Here is a 14,655-nt window from a genome sequence, read left to right as displayed (position 1 = left end):
AAGCTTTTTCCAGAGGTAGGGGGCGAGAAAGGAGAAGGATCGTCCCCCACTGCGTACAGTGCAAATTCGTAGTGGGGTAAGAAGAGATTTTGAGCTGGATCTTAACAGTCTTCCTGGCTAATACCTGTTGAGCTTTTTTGCTAAATAGCAGGGTCTGGTTCCATATATGATCTTATGGGTGAGGCATAGGATTTTAAAATGGCCTCTCTTCCCTACCGGAAGCCAGTAGAGGGACCTCAGATTGGGGACTGAAGTGGATCTTGGTGGAAGATTTAAGATAAGTCTGGCAGCAGTGTTCTGCAGGATCTGCAGTTTGGAAAAAAGAACTTCATTTAGGGAAGCTAGTAAGGCATTCCCATAGTCCAATCGGCTTACAATTAGACCCTGCACCAGAGGTTTCCTGGATTCAATGGGTAACCATTTAAAGATTTTTCGTAATTTCCGCAGGATCCCATAGCAAGTGCCTAATACAGGATTGACTTGGTTTTTCATGGACAGTTTGTTGCCAATAGTTATTCCAAGATTACGCACTGCTTGCTTAGGGGATGGGCATGGGCCCAATGCCTGGGGCCACCAATTATTAGACCAATACTCTTCAGCCCTACCAAACAAGATTATCTCTGTCTGGCTACCGTTGAGCTGTAGTTTGTTATAGCCCATCCAGTTGTTAATGTGGATCATACAGTTTTTAAACCGGATCATTGTGTCTGCAAGGTCGGGACCATACGTAATCAACAGCTGAGTGTCAAAGGTGTTACATAGAGGTTAAAAAGCATCGGGCTCAGGATAGATCCCTGGGGAACTTATATGCTTACTGGTCTACTAAATGAGGCCAGGGTATCTATATGTACGGTGGTTGTAGGGTTCCTTAGGTAGTTATTGAACCAGTCCAGGGCTTTCCCCCTGACTCCCACCTCCCAGAGCTGCTGTTCTAAAATGCTGTGGGAGATGATGTCAAAGGCAGCTGACAGGTCCAGAAGGACCAGCATAGCTGATTCTCTTTTATCCAGGGCCAGCCTGATATTATCAACCATCTCTACTTCTACCGTTTTGATACTATGTGCAGACCGAAACCCTGATTGCGCCCAAATGGGCGGTGAGTTGTTTATTTACCAGGGATTCAAGCGCCTTCCTGAAATAAGGCAGCTGCGAGATAGGACGGTAGTTACCTGGTACCCTGGGATATGAGGTTGGCTTTTTCAAGATGGGCTTAATTTGAGCTGTTTTCAATCTGGTCAGGACCACGGCTTGATCTAGTGACATGTTAAAAATCTCTATATGATTAGTTGTTAATAGAGGTGCTATTTTCGTGAAAAAATGGGGTGGGAGAGTGTCCACTGGGAGCCTGATTTGATCTTTGCTACGGCTACTGATACTTGTTCACAAGTCACAGCTTTAAATTCTGTCAGCAAAGGCAGGGTAGGATAGCTATTGACGGCCTGGTGAAAATCAACGTTGTTAATGTTGTCTTGAGACAAGGACCTATGTATAGCTTTGACCTTTTCGTCAAAGTAGGAAGACACTGTGTCGAACCATTCTTGCGTGGGGGGGAGAATGTGTTGGTCGGCGTGGGGGGTGGTGAACTCCTTAAAAATGTTGTAGAGCTCTTTGTTTGAGTTTGCAGCATTACTAATCCTATCGGTTAAATACAACGTTTTGTCCTGTTTGATATTATTTAGATATTTGCAGTGGATCTGTTTATATCTTGTTCGATCTTCCATAGTTTTAGTTTTCCTCCATTGACATTCAGCAGTCCTGCTGGAGAGTTTGTCAAGTTTTAATAACGACTTAAACCATGGTGATGCTTTGACCTTGACCTTTGACAGAGGTGCCACTGTATTCAAAGACAGGGTGATGGCATCTTCAAAAGCCGTAGCTACCTGGTCTACGTTTTCTGTGGGAGACACAATTTCAAAGTTAAAATGGGCTGAGAAAGCTGTTAGGTTGACTTTACGCCAGGGTCTGATCCAAGTAGAATCATTATTGCTAGAGACATCAATGGGAATGCAAACTTTTAGCAGATTATGGTCTGACCATAGTAGAGGTAAAGATTGCCATACTATAAGTTTGGTTGCGTTAGTGAATAACAAATCCAAGGTGTGGCCAGCTTGGTGGGTAGAACCCGCCACCATCTGAACCAGTCCCAGTGTCTCCAACGACATTACCAATTGGTTTGTGTCAGGATCCAATGATAACTCCGCATGATAATTAAAATTTCCTATGAGAATAAAATTGTTTGCAGCTAATACATGAGGTGCAATCAATTCCAATAGATGATTTACAAAGTGTTTTTTTTTACTGGGGGGGGTCGATAGACTAAAGCCCCTCTCCATGTTTCGGGCGATTGAGTTATGATTTTAAAAATGAGTATTTCTGCTTTTCCCGTGCTACAGTAGTCTAACATAATAATTGCCTATTTTTCTTTAGAGCCCACTGCTATCCTCCCCCCTCTGCCAACAGCTCTATCTAATCTAGTTAGATGATATTGAGATGGGAATGCAGTGGCTACACTTCCCACATTCTGCCTGTTCTGCACTTGTGCGTATCTGTGTTTGTGAGTGTGACGCTCCCCTCCTAAAGGCAGTGTTGTAGGTACCTTATTTCTGTTCGAGCAACGTTTGCACTACTATTGACTGTAATAGTGTGTGTATACTCACTTGAGTGCTGTATGTCAGTGAAGCCTGCACTGCCATCATTGTGGTTCACTTTTTATGATTGAGGATTGCACTGATGCTCTTAGCTTCTGGTCATGCTGTGTATATGTATTGGGGAATCTTGCACTGGTACTGCCCATATAGTAGTGCGTGTATTGTGTCTGTTTGAGAGTGTGAGGAAAGTTACACTACTACCACATGTGATGTATCTTTCTATACACATGAGGGAAGACTGCAGTGCTGTCTGCAATTTTATACGTGTGTGTGTGCAGGGCACAAGTCCTATAAAAAGAAGTGGGGGGACTGACCAAGTTAGACACTATGCAAGTGACATCATGATGCCTGACATCACAGTATATGACGTCATGACATAGCGCTATAAAAGAAATAAACTAGAGCTAATTAAATTATTTGTATAAATACTGGGACAGACCACGCTCTCTGACAGTCTTACAGTGTCTGCACTTATATACAGGGACAGAACAAAGGCAAAAGCATGCTTCTCTTACATTCCTGTGAAGAGATAGCAGGCTGTGTGCCTTTGTTTCCCTCTGTGGCATTTACATTTAAGTGTGAGGTTCCAGCCGCCTCCAGTCAAGATCATTTTTTTTAAAAATGGAGGCCTGATGGCCCCTTAACTTAGGCCTAGCTGGAGGTGAAAAAAATAGCCCCCTCGCTGCCTGCTCATTGCTGCTAGAGATGGAAAGCAGACAACGTGCAGGTGCTGCTGAGCGTGTCCCGGTTTCTTACACTGGGACAAGTTCAACATATTTCTGTGGGGCCCAACTTCTTGGCGGGAGGGGGGGGGGCGGCGTCCACCCTGTGAAAATAGTGGGTGGACGCCGTGGACCTGCGTGTACACCCGACTTGTGCCCTGGGTGTGCGTGTGTGTGCGTGATTGTGTGTGTGTGTGTGTGTATAGCTTGGTTTGCAACTACCTATGCCATGTATTTTATGCATGAGCACGGATTCTGCGTGTGATGTATTTTTTATGCATATGTGCACGTAAGTGTGAGAACTGGGTCCCTGCTACCTTTGAAGTACCATAGTTGTGTGCGCATGTGTGTGCCAAGCCACTTGTGTTTTGGGCAGCCTGCACTGGTGCTGCCTGTTATGTACTTACCTGTGTGAGTGGAGCAGAGCTTACACTGTCGTTCACAGTGTTCTAGCGGCTGGAATATCACGGAAGCTTGCTCTAGCTAGTGCTGCAAGAGCCGTATATTCTGTGCTTTGCATCGTTGTGTCAAGTAAAACCGCACTGTTGTTTGTCAGTGCTGCGCCTGTTCTGTGCACAAATATATGTTTCCCAGCAGCTAGCCGAGCCATAAAAGCTCTATATGGCTTTTACTGCGACTCTGTGTATTGCTGGCGGGGACGGAGGTAGGGGTGTGTGTGTGTGTGTGTGCACATGTGCATGTGTGATTTGCTCGCTTTCCAGTTGTGTGTGAAGATTGCATGAATGATGCCTGCACTCTACTGTACATAAGTGACAGCAGTGGGAGCTTGCCGATGGTAGCATTAGGGCTTTGCCCCATCCACCCCACTGCACACTACCACACACCACATATTTATATTGTTTAAATATTTATTTTTTAATGTAATAGATTAAGTTTCTGCTCCAGTCTGGTTGTCATTCAAATCGGTGATGACACTGCGACACTGGGCCATATGCAGCATCACACACTGGGCTTAGACCGACAGTATCATGATATACCAGAGACATCATGTGACTTACACAATGATGAGGATGGACGTTTCAACATGGCATACCACTGTGTGGCTTTAATTTGAAATCACATATACATTAGCAACATCAGTTGCCCCTCAGAGCAGATAGTAAATGAATGCGGTAAAGCAACTTGTAATGCCCAATTCCGTATGATTTACAACCTGAAAAATTGGTCTCTCGCAGAGAGCTGGCCCCCACCACAACTGTGGGACCTCTGCCACGACTGCAAGACATGCGCTACGACTGCGGGACCTGAGCCACAATTGCGGAGGCCATTTGTAAATTGGGTCCTAAGTATCTAGTTACACTTCTGGTGAAATAGGTCAGTGAAAAGATCTATATGAAATGTGCACATGTTCTAAATATAGTGCGTAGCCCCACTGGTTGAAAGCCCCTTACTGCAGGGAACAGCATAAAACCTGGAGATACCAGGGGAGGTTATTTACTAAGGTTTTCTGCTGGTGCTGGCATGGTGCAAAGCAACGCAAAGCAAATACAAGGAGATGATTGATGGAGCGCTGTGGAATCCGGTGGCAAAGTAAGCAAGGGACCCACGTCTGGGCATACCCTGCTAACTTAGGGCAAACAAAGCAAACACAAGGAGATGATGGACAGAGCGCTGTGGAATCCGGTGGCAAAGTGAGCAAGGGACCCACGTCTGGGCATACCCTGCCAACTTAGGGCAAACAAGGCACACACAAGGAGATGATTGTCAGAGCGCTGAAACTTTTCAGACACTCGCCCCCTAGTCATACAAAGAGAGGGTACGTAGTTCCTTATTGTGGGTCTAAAAAAGAGGTGAGAGAGCTTAGTGAAACATCCACTGTGGTGAATGGTCGTCCTATGAAAAAGGGAGGAAAAATCCTCCCTTTGGAACTAGGGTCCTCACACACCCAACCCGCTAGGTGTCATGCTTCATCATTGGGCCTGCTCCTTGTCGGGTCGGCGCTGCATGACCCGACGGGCACCCAATGAGGGGCTCTTTAGCGGAGATCTTTTGTTCCTCGCCGTATGGTGCTGTGGTGGTGAGGGGCCTAATAGGTGTGATGTGATGTGCTGGTGAGTGCTAAAACTAAAACGGGTGCGGGAGTCCAATAAGAAACCTTTATTCTGGTAGGCTCCCTACCTGATTAAAAATAGAAAAGAAGTGGCGGCTATCTGACTATAATGAATCAAGACATCACGCTCTACTTTTACTTTTCTGGTCAACATGTTTCTTGCCTGGTAGTCAGGGGGATCAATGGCAATTCTTCAGGACCAAATTAAAACTATCCACACACTATGGTAGGGTGAATCTACTACCTACCATATAATTGAACTGCGGGGAAAAGTACCCACAGATATGGAGGACGACCTGAAAAGATGGGAAAACAATTCCTCAATAACTGTACAGGTGAAGTAACAGTAAAGGCTCTCTCAACATCTTTAAAAATTATAACATTGATAATAGTGACCCATTAAAAAAGCTAAGTTTGCCTTATATCATCACACACCTGTAGTGCTAGCATGCGGCGAAACAACTAGCAGCAAACTCAAGGTGAAGTAGCTTAAAAAAGGGGGGGACTCCCAATGATCACGGGACTGGTGAAGAACAGGAAATAGGACTCACCTAAAATATGCAAAAGGCATGCCTCAACAGTTTCCGGCGGCTTAAGGACACACATAGTGCAGTGTCCATATAATTGAAATGCGGGGAAAAGTACCCACAGATATGGAGGACGACCTAAAATATGTAAAAGGCATGCCTCAACAGTTTCCGGCGGCTTAAGGACACACATAGTGCAGTGTCCTATCAGGACAAACCAATATGTAGAATGGCAGTGACATACTTAGTCCACGGGATGGGGCAAGCTAATTAGAAGTCTCATCCACAGTGGACTAGCCACGTCGACCATATCGTCAGGAAATAAAAGTCATCGGTGCAGTTTATTTGCAGATGTCACACCGGTGTCCCAATGGTCCATAGTAATTTTCCATAGTGACCTGGAGTCCCAGATTGATGCTATATGAGTATTAGCAAGCAATAGCAGAAAATTCAAATTAAAAGTATATATATTTATATATACAAAATAAAAACGAAAGGTCCAACGTACATGCCCAACAGTCATACAAAGAGAGGGTACGTAGTTCCTTATTGTGGGTCTAAAAAAGAGGTGAGAGAGCTTAGTGAAACATCCACTGTGGTAAATGGTCGTCCTATGAAAAAGGGAGGAAAAATCCTCCCTTTGGAACTAGGGCCCTCACACACCCAGCCCGCTAGGTGTCATGCTTCATCATTGGGCCTGCTCCTCGTCGGGTCGGCGCTGCAATACCCGACGGGCACCCAATGAGGGGCTCTTTAGCGGAGATCTTTTGTTCCTTGCATATGGTGCCGTGGGGGTGAGGGGCCTAATAGGTGTGGATGTGATGTGCTGGTGAGTGCTAAAACTAAAACTCACCCCCCCAGTCACAGATCTGGGTTGAATCCGCAAGGCATTGGGTCTTTTTACTTAATATTATAAAAGCTTGTGAGCTCAGTGCAAAACTGTGCAGCAGATCTTGGCCCTAAGAAGGCTCACTCCCAGTAATGCACTGATAGCACGCACTCTGTATCAGAACAGTCACATAATAAAACATGAATGAGTTGAAAATCAAACAAATTTACCCCTACAATGGAAACTTGGTGTAATTAAGACCAGGACTATAACCATACATATGCTACGGTAATATCCTCAAATGTTAAAAGTTCTGGGCACACATTGGTGTGTTGAATTACACTGATGCGCCTAGAAGCAGTCAAGCTCTGTAGTTCACAATATAAGTTAAATAAACCCAAACGTAAACAGTGACGTGCTAGTGGTAAGACTACAGCCATGGGCACACACAAGAGAACCAGTAGTCAGTCAGCTCGTGTCCTGGTGGACAATAACTGTAATATGTGGACGGCTTCCAAGGAGACCTACGTTTTTGATGTCCTGGATGAAAACGGTGTGAATAGACTCCTTGGTTGCAATTTCTGCCTCCCAGGCGCTGATTTCATCCCATTGAAAGGCTTCTATCTCCAGCATGGCGTCCTGTGGACTGCAGACAGACAAATGGATAGAGAGGAGACATCAGACGAACAACCAAAAAACCTGTTTAGATGCAGTTTCTCCCTACCTTTAGCTTCTGGGTGTTTTTTGACGCTATTTTGTTATTGACTGAAAATATAGGTCATTCTTGATAACAACAATTTTTTTCACCTTTTTAATATGCATCCTGAACCACAATGTTTACCATGGGAATAGGTTTTATATGCACAAATCATAAACGCTCCATTAATTTGTTGTCAGACTTTTGTTGATATGTTTGTTTACACCATTTGTTTACAACATTTTCTCGTGGTAAATCTGGAGATTTTTCATCCAGTAATTAAGGCCCTCATTAGGATGTTGTTCAGAAAGCCTCCGACCGACATCCTCGCTTTGACTTCTGACTGCCGTATTACATTTACAGCATCGGAATTCAAACCAGCCGGTCATTCCGGCTGGTTTCCAATGGGTTCGAGGAGACCATCTGCCAGCCGGAAACCGCAACATAATCCCTTACAGATGTCTGTTTCGGACACGCTTTCCATGTTGGGCTTTCCGACATGGAAAGCCTGTTGAAAAGCAAGTTGGGAACCCCTAGCAGGGCCCCCTGTCTACCATGGCCTCCGGTTGGGGGCCGAGGGGGCATCTATGCTGCCCCCTGTAAATCCCTGCACCATGTGGCAGGCACCATGAGGTGCCTGCCACATGGTTCAGGCATTCACAGAGACTCCCATTTCTCTATGGGAGCTTGTGTTTTGGACGGGTTTTGACCATCTCACAAGCTTCCACAGGGTAAGGGAAGTCTGCGACTGCACCATGTGTGGTTGCACTGTAATTGCTGTTCGGACTGCCAAATCGAGATCGGTCAGTCTCGATACCACAGGGATGTCGGTCAGAGGAAACTCTGACCGTCATCCTAATTAAGCCCCTAGTGTCATTGTGAGGGTCGTGTGGGTTATATGATTAGTAACAACAATGTGAAACACAAGAGAAGTTGTGCAGCAGCTGAATTACAGCTCTGCAACTTTTAGTAATGGTCAGCTTTTCACAAGAGAATTTCGCAAAACAGAAAGCAATTTAACAAAAGCTTCAAAAAGACAGTATTTAGAAATGGAACTAGGTGTTTCTTAGGGCTCTGTTGAAGCTCCACTTGTAAGGCCGCTTGTGTCAAATTCTGATGTTATGGAGGTCATATAAGCCCAGGGTAATTAAGAGAGTATTTAGAACCCACCAGGGATGCATGGATTGTGTCCTAAGAAGATGGCGCCGCTGCGCTAATGACAGCAGTGGAGGCTGGACCAGCCTGTGTGAGAGGGCAGCGTGCTCAGACGGCGCCTGTGCACAGCCCTACTGAGCTGTTTGTCTCACCTACGACCTATTTCGTACTTAATCTGTGTTGTCCTGAGTGATGTCCACAGGGGGCGTCCTAGAGACTACTGTGTTGTTCCGAGGAGTAGTTGTTTCGACTTTCACTATTTAACAGGTTGTTTGGCGATCTCTCTGCACATTCCCCCCCCCCCCCCCCCCCCCCCACCAAATTTTTCCCCTTCACAAAGCTTTCCTGTTGGGGTTACTTGATACTATCTGACCGCGCAAGGAATCTGATGCTTTGATTGGACAACACTGGGTTAATCTTTATCCAACATAATATACCTAGTTCTAGTTGTACTTGTTGACAATCATTTGACTCATAAAATGGAACAAACATAAATAGGCAAAATACGGGTATTCCACATCAAAGTCCTTATCAGAGAGCTTTGCCATATTCAACAGATGATTTTCTGACCAGAGTCGTTCAGGCCACACACAGTTTTACAACAAGCTTTGGCAAAGGCCATGGATCTGGCCTTTTCTAGCTAATGCAAAGGTTAATTTAAGTTTATTTTTTATTGCAAACATATGCCACAATAAACAAATGAATAAATAAAGAGTGAAAAAATGCCACAGTTCCTGAAACAGCTTGAATAAAACGCGCTTTATCGTCACACCCATGTTGCCTTTCAACTAAGGCATCCAGTGATGTATAAACGGACATGAATAAAGAGAGTAGCTTTCACTTTAAGGCCATGCTTCCCTTCAGTGACCCAATCACACTGCCTTACTTTCTTTTTATACAAGAAGAAACGTCTAGTTTCACTATCCGTGGAGGCCACTTCACTTGACATTGCTTTTTATTTCAGTGCATAAAAGGGGAGTGAATTGTTCCTGGAAAGCCCTAGAACCAGGATCCTAGGGCAAATCACTTAGAGCCTGATTATGAATTTGGTGGTCCTCCATTTGGCCCACTACCACCGCCCCAACAGGAGGACCAGCAGGCCTGTAGTGCACCCGCCCGCTGGATTGCGAGTATAATCCATGGCAGGCGGGCGATGCTGCGTCGGTCTCAAGGCCATGGTCTGTTAGGCTCATAGGAGAACCTAACATGCAGACCACCAGCATGAGAGCACTGACTGCATGTTGTGGTTTGCACCATGTCATGTATGCCACACCATGCAGGAACATGGGTGCAATCCAGGGGGCATAATATGTGCCCTCCTGCCTGCCCCTCAGGCCCAGGTGAGGCAGGGGGCCCTGTTCCTCTCCACCACCCTTTTCATGGCAGGATCACCGCCATGAAATGGGAGGTTGACAGACAACTCATAATATGCCCGCTGCGCCGCCAGCATATTACTACTCCTGACTGCTGTGCCACCGTCGCAAGATCCTGGATCCCGTTGGGGGCGGCGGTCCTGTGGCGGTCGGACTGCCACACTTAGACTACTGCGTACAGGTGGTGGCGGTGGTCAGACTGCCACAGCGAGTACAGCAGTCCTGTGGACCGTCGTACTCTTAATCAGGCCCTTAGTCTCCCCGTGCCTAAAAAGACAAATGTATGTGTGTGTCCTTGTGTAATGTAACTGGTGCTCATGTCAATTGCTCCAATACCTTCGGGTCAAGTTCTCACTATATGAAAAAATTGCAACAGCAAAAAAACGATGCAAGGACTGCCATGAGGAAGATGGACGAGGAGATAATGTGGAAAAACGTGCCCCAAAATATTGGGGTACATATGCCGATAAAGTGGGCCTGCCTGCCTGCAACATGTATGTAACAAAACTAGAGGAATTTGGCATTACATTCAGTAAAATGATAGGGCCTAATTCAAAAGACATACTCGTACATCTACACCTGTACACGTACTCCCACACATAGGTGCAGGCTTACGAGTTTTGAAAATTAAACACACATTCCCAATAGTACCCATGGAAATGGAAAGCAGAATCATTTGACATTTTCCTACTTTGCTGTTTCCCGACACAAAGTTGTACAATACAAATCGGCATGAGGAAAAAGCAGTTCCACATTTCTTTTTGTTTTTTGTTTTTCTAAACAATAAAACATTTTTCATTGGGGAGAAACCCTCTTCCCCAATTCCCACATCCCCCAAATTTGTGGTTTCTCGGTTCTCCTTCCTACCTTGGAAACGAATGTATCCCAGCCACAAGTTTGTGGCTATTTCTAAACTCCCAAGGCAATCCACGCCACATCTTGGTCTGCCTATTTTTCACCCATTGGACAGTGGTTACTACTGCCTAATTGTACACATTTGTGGTGTACAATTACACAATAGTCAAAGTATTTACACCTGCATGGCAACCTTTTGTGGGTACCTGTCAGGTATAGCTGGAGACATTTGTTCATGAAGGTTGTATAAGTGCTTGGATGTTATATTTTAGGGTGTTTCTATATATACTAAAGGTTAAAGTAGTTTTAAGGGGATCTGAGTTAAACTTTATGTGGCAGGTAAGCACCAAATTATGCAGTAGGGCTGACTAAGTTATGCAGCAAGAAAGCAAATTATGCGGAATAATGCAGCACGTTTTAATTATTTTGACATTTTTACACATGGTAATACTGTACGGGCCAAGAATTCACCTCGTTAATTTTTTACAGGGTTCTGAGTTGTATTCAGGCTTTGGGTGTGTGTTGTGTTTTATTCTTTCTGAAAATGTTAGGTATAACTTTGGCTTTCAGGTCGTTTTGGAGACGTTTTGGGTTTCATTAGGTCTCTGGGTGGGAATTGTGTTTTATTTTTTTGGGCATATCAGGTATATTTTTGTGGTTTAGGTATTTTTAGGAATTCTTTGTTGTGTAAGGGTTTTGCATGGATAGTGGGGCATATATACAGCAGAATGGAGAAGCGTGTTGTTAAGCAAACATTGGTAACATCACGCTCCTCCATTCTGAAAACACAGGGATGTGCCGTATTCACAAGAATGCGGCACACCCCTGTGTTTACCCCTGTACTGGTGGTGAGTCCAGCTGCCTAGTGCCAACGCAGGCACCCTTGCACCATTGCGCAAGGGTGTCTGCGTTGGGGGGAACATTGCTTATGTGCAGGAAGGTCCCTCTTCCTGCACATAAAACATCTTTAAATGCTGTTTTGTAACTTCTATGTGTGATGCTTAATTCAGAACACAGAGAAGTTACATAACAGCATTTTTTAAAATTATTGTTGATGTGCAGGAAGGGACACCTTCCTGTACATAAACAATCATAGGTAATTTTCTGTTTCTAGGTGTGCTGCACAAGGCAGCACACATGGAAACAGCAAAAACAAGGAGAAATAAAGCATTTCGCTTCGTTTTGCCTGTTTAAGACCAGGTTTTCCCTGGTCTTAATTTTGGCCCTGCCTCCTGTTTATGCTGCCCTTATAAATAGGGGGCAGCATCCAAATCAATGGGTATTGCATTTGAAAACCCACCACAACACCCATTGCCCTTCCCTTTCACGCTAAATAAAGAGTGCCTTATTTACAAGGCAGCGTTAAGCCATGTGTGTTTATAAGGTTATTTGGGGTGTTGAGGCATAATTTTGAGTTTTAGGGGGATCTGGGATATATTAAGGTGTTGGGTGGGTTGTGCATTTTATGATGTTTATGGGGTGGTCTGGTATATTTGGGGTTCAGGTATTTTAGATGGTGGTCAGTAATATTAGGTATTTGGGTGGATGTTGTGTTTTTTAAATTCAGTTTGAGGATGCCATATGGGTTGAATATTTTAGGGGCTTCTGGGTTGGCTTGGGGGGATATGTTATATTAGTTTTTTCTTGCGGTGCCAGGTATATATTTTTGAGATTCTGGAAATTTTGGGGGTTTGGGGTTACATTAGAACTTTTATGTGGATATGGTGGTTTATTAGTCATGTTTGGAGTGGTGTGGCTTGAACAGCCAGCATGGCGGACGCGCTCTAAACGAGCTCCGCTGCTCACATCGTATCCCTCACCATCCTTCCGGGAACCCGCCATCACTGCTCCTCCAGTGCCTCCCCTCTTCCCTACACTGCTCTGCGTGGTCCTTCCTACCTGCCATTCTTTCTCCTGACTTGCAGGCTGCATATAACGATTGCTGGGCCATTCTTATCCCCACCTCGAAGACAGCCACTACGAGACATCTTTATGTTGCCACAACTACTGCTGTCCCTGCTTGCTCTACCCTCTAGAGGAGGCTTCTCCAACGAGTAGCTCGTGAGCTATTGGTAGCTCTCTAGCTACCTGTAAGTAGCTCTCTTTTGTGCAGCCCACATCGTAAATTAGATTTTGCTTGGCTGAATTATTATATGTATACTAAATTTGAAAGATGTGTATTTTTCAGAACTTATAAGCTAATGTTTGGAGAAAAATGATTGAATTCACAATTTTTTTTAAAGCTGATATTTGAATAATAAGACAGGAGACATTGGGGAGATTTATTACTAATAGCATTACCTTGGTGTGTGAGGTATTGCAGCTATGGCTGACATAGTTTAGTTATGCAGAGGCATTCCACATTGACAAAGCCTTTTTTGCATTACTACTGGCAAATTTGCCTGATGCACTGAGGAGATTACTGCTTGTAATCTTGCAAAGGGTGATCATTGATAAAACCGGGTCTGATGTGGTCAGTATTTCAACCCTAAAAATATCAGTAGCTCGGACTGATTTTCACTGAACGTAAGTAGCTCTTATTACAGAAAAGGTTGGAGACCCCTGCTTAGGGGAAACAGCGTTTACAATGCTGCCATTACATCGCAGTACTATTACAACGCAGTCGTTACAACAACCGCGTTGTTAGTACGCGATGCATTCACATTGCAAGTTATTAAAACGACTTGCTGTAGGGGGCGCTGAGGTATTGGAAATTAATTCTAACACCTTCCCTACTGTTTCGCAATCTGGAGTAGGAATAGTAAATAATACTATTCCTAAGTCCAGTGCACCCCCTACTGCAAGTAGTTGTAATGACTTGCGATGCAGGCTTCACCACGCCCATTCCATCAGGCGCCTCACCGTCCTTGGCATAATTGGCATGCACAGTGACTGCTGTTGCACTCCCGGAGCTCGGGGCTGCTCATGCTTCCATTCCTCTAGTGTTGCTGGGCTCTGGCAAGCGGCCCCCCTAGGGGGAACAGAGGTATTTCCCTGGAAGGTGTGGTTAAAATATAGAGCAATGGTGGCTACGGCACCACGCAAGATGGCTGCCTAGGGAGTTTATCCGCCGCACCGGACTTTTCTGTGAAGCCTTCGCTGCACTTCTACGGAGCTTTGTCGTGCGCAAATATGTCCAACTGGTGTCGGAATTGGTGCCGCGTCTGGTGAGAGCTTTGCCGAATCTTGTAGTCTCGGGCTTTTCATTTTATCGGCACCACCGCATCTACCCCCTCATGACGCCCGCCATTTTGTGAAGGTGCGCTGTTTTCCTCTCACGGAGCTTCGTGCTTTCTGAGGAAGCTTTCTACTCGCGCGCTGAGGCCCCTTATTTCTGCATTGACTGTATCCTGCTATTTCTGTAATAACTGTGTCCTGCCAATTTACAAGTGCACATTTATGGGAGGATGTTTATCTTTTTTTTTTTTTTGTGGTGCATAAAACTGACAGCCTGTTATCTATGCCTGTCTCTGTGGCTCACTTACGTATAAAAGGCTCTAATTAGGGTCACGACTCCTATTGACCTCATGGCCTGATGGCAATCTAATAAAACCGGCTGTTCACATGTCTGCTTACCAACGCCACCTTTGTGGATACGTCGCATGTTATGCTTTTGGGTAGCATGCTCTGGACTACATTCACATCTTATCATCTCACCCTGATAATGCAGCGCTGTCATTTCCTGTTCTAAGCAGATGCAGAAACAAAAGAACATGCTGATTTCTTTGTAGACTTTCCTTGAAATGTTTGCCACACTAGATGCGGTTCTCTTCCACAG

At 44.9% G+C, this 14,655-nt stretch overlaps 1 protein-coding gene across 1 annotated transcript in view; it reads right to left on the bottom strand.

Annotated features, from left to right (window-relative positions):
* LOC146811707 (putative DBH-like monooxygenase protein 2) overlaps positions 1 to 14,655 on the bottom strand; it is a 243,735-nt gene that overhangs the window by 14,141 nt on the left and 214,939 nt on the right. The window contains exon 12 of the mRNA XM_085618699.1: positions 7,326 to 7,443. Coding sequence (XP_085474825.1) covers positions 7,326 to 7,443 — 118 coding nt within the window. The remainder of the gene's footprint in view (positions 1 to 7,325; positions 7,444 to 14,655) is intronic.

Source organism: Triturus cristatus, chromosome 7, assembly GCF_964204655.1.
Source record: "Triturus cristatus chromosome 7, aTriCri1.1, whole genome shotgun sequence".
In the NCBI taxonomy this organism is placed as follows: domain Eukaryota; kingdom Metazoa; phylum Chordata; class Amphibia; order Caudata; family Salamandridae; genus Triturus; species Triturus cristatus.
Note: the sequence above shows the minus strand (reverse complement) of the source record. Positions and strands in the feature narration are given on the sequence as shown.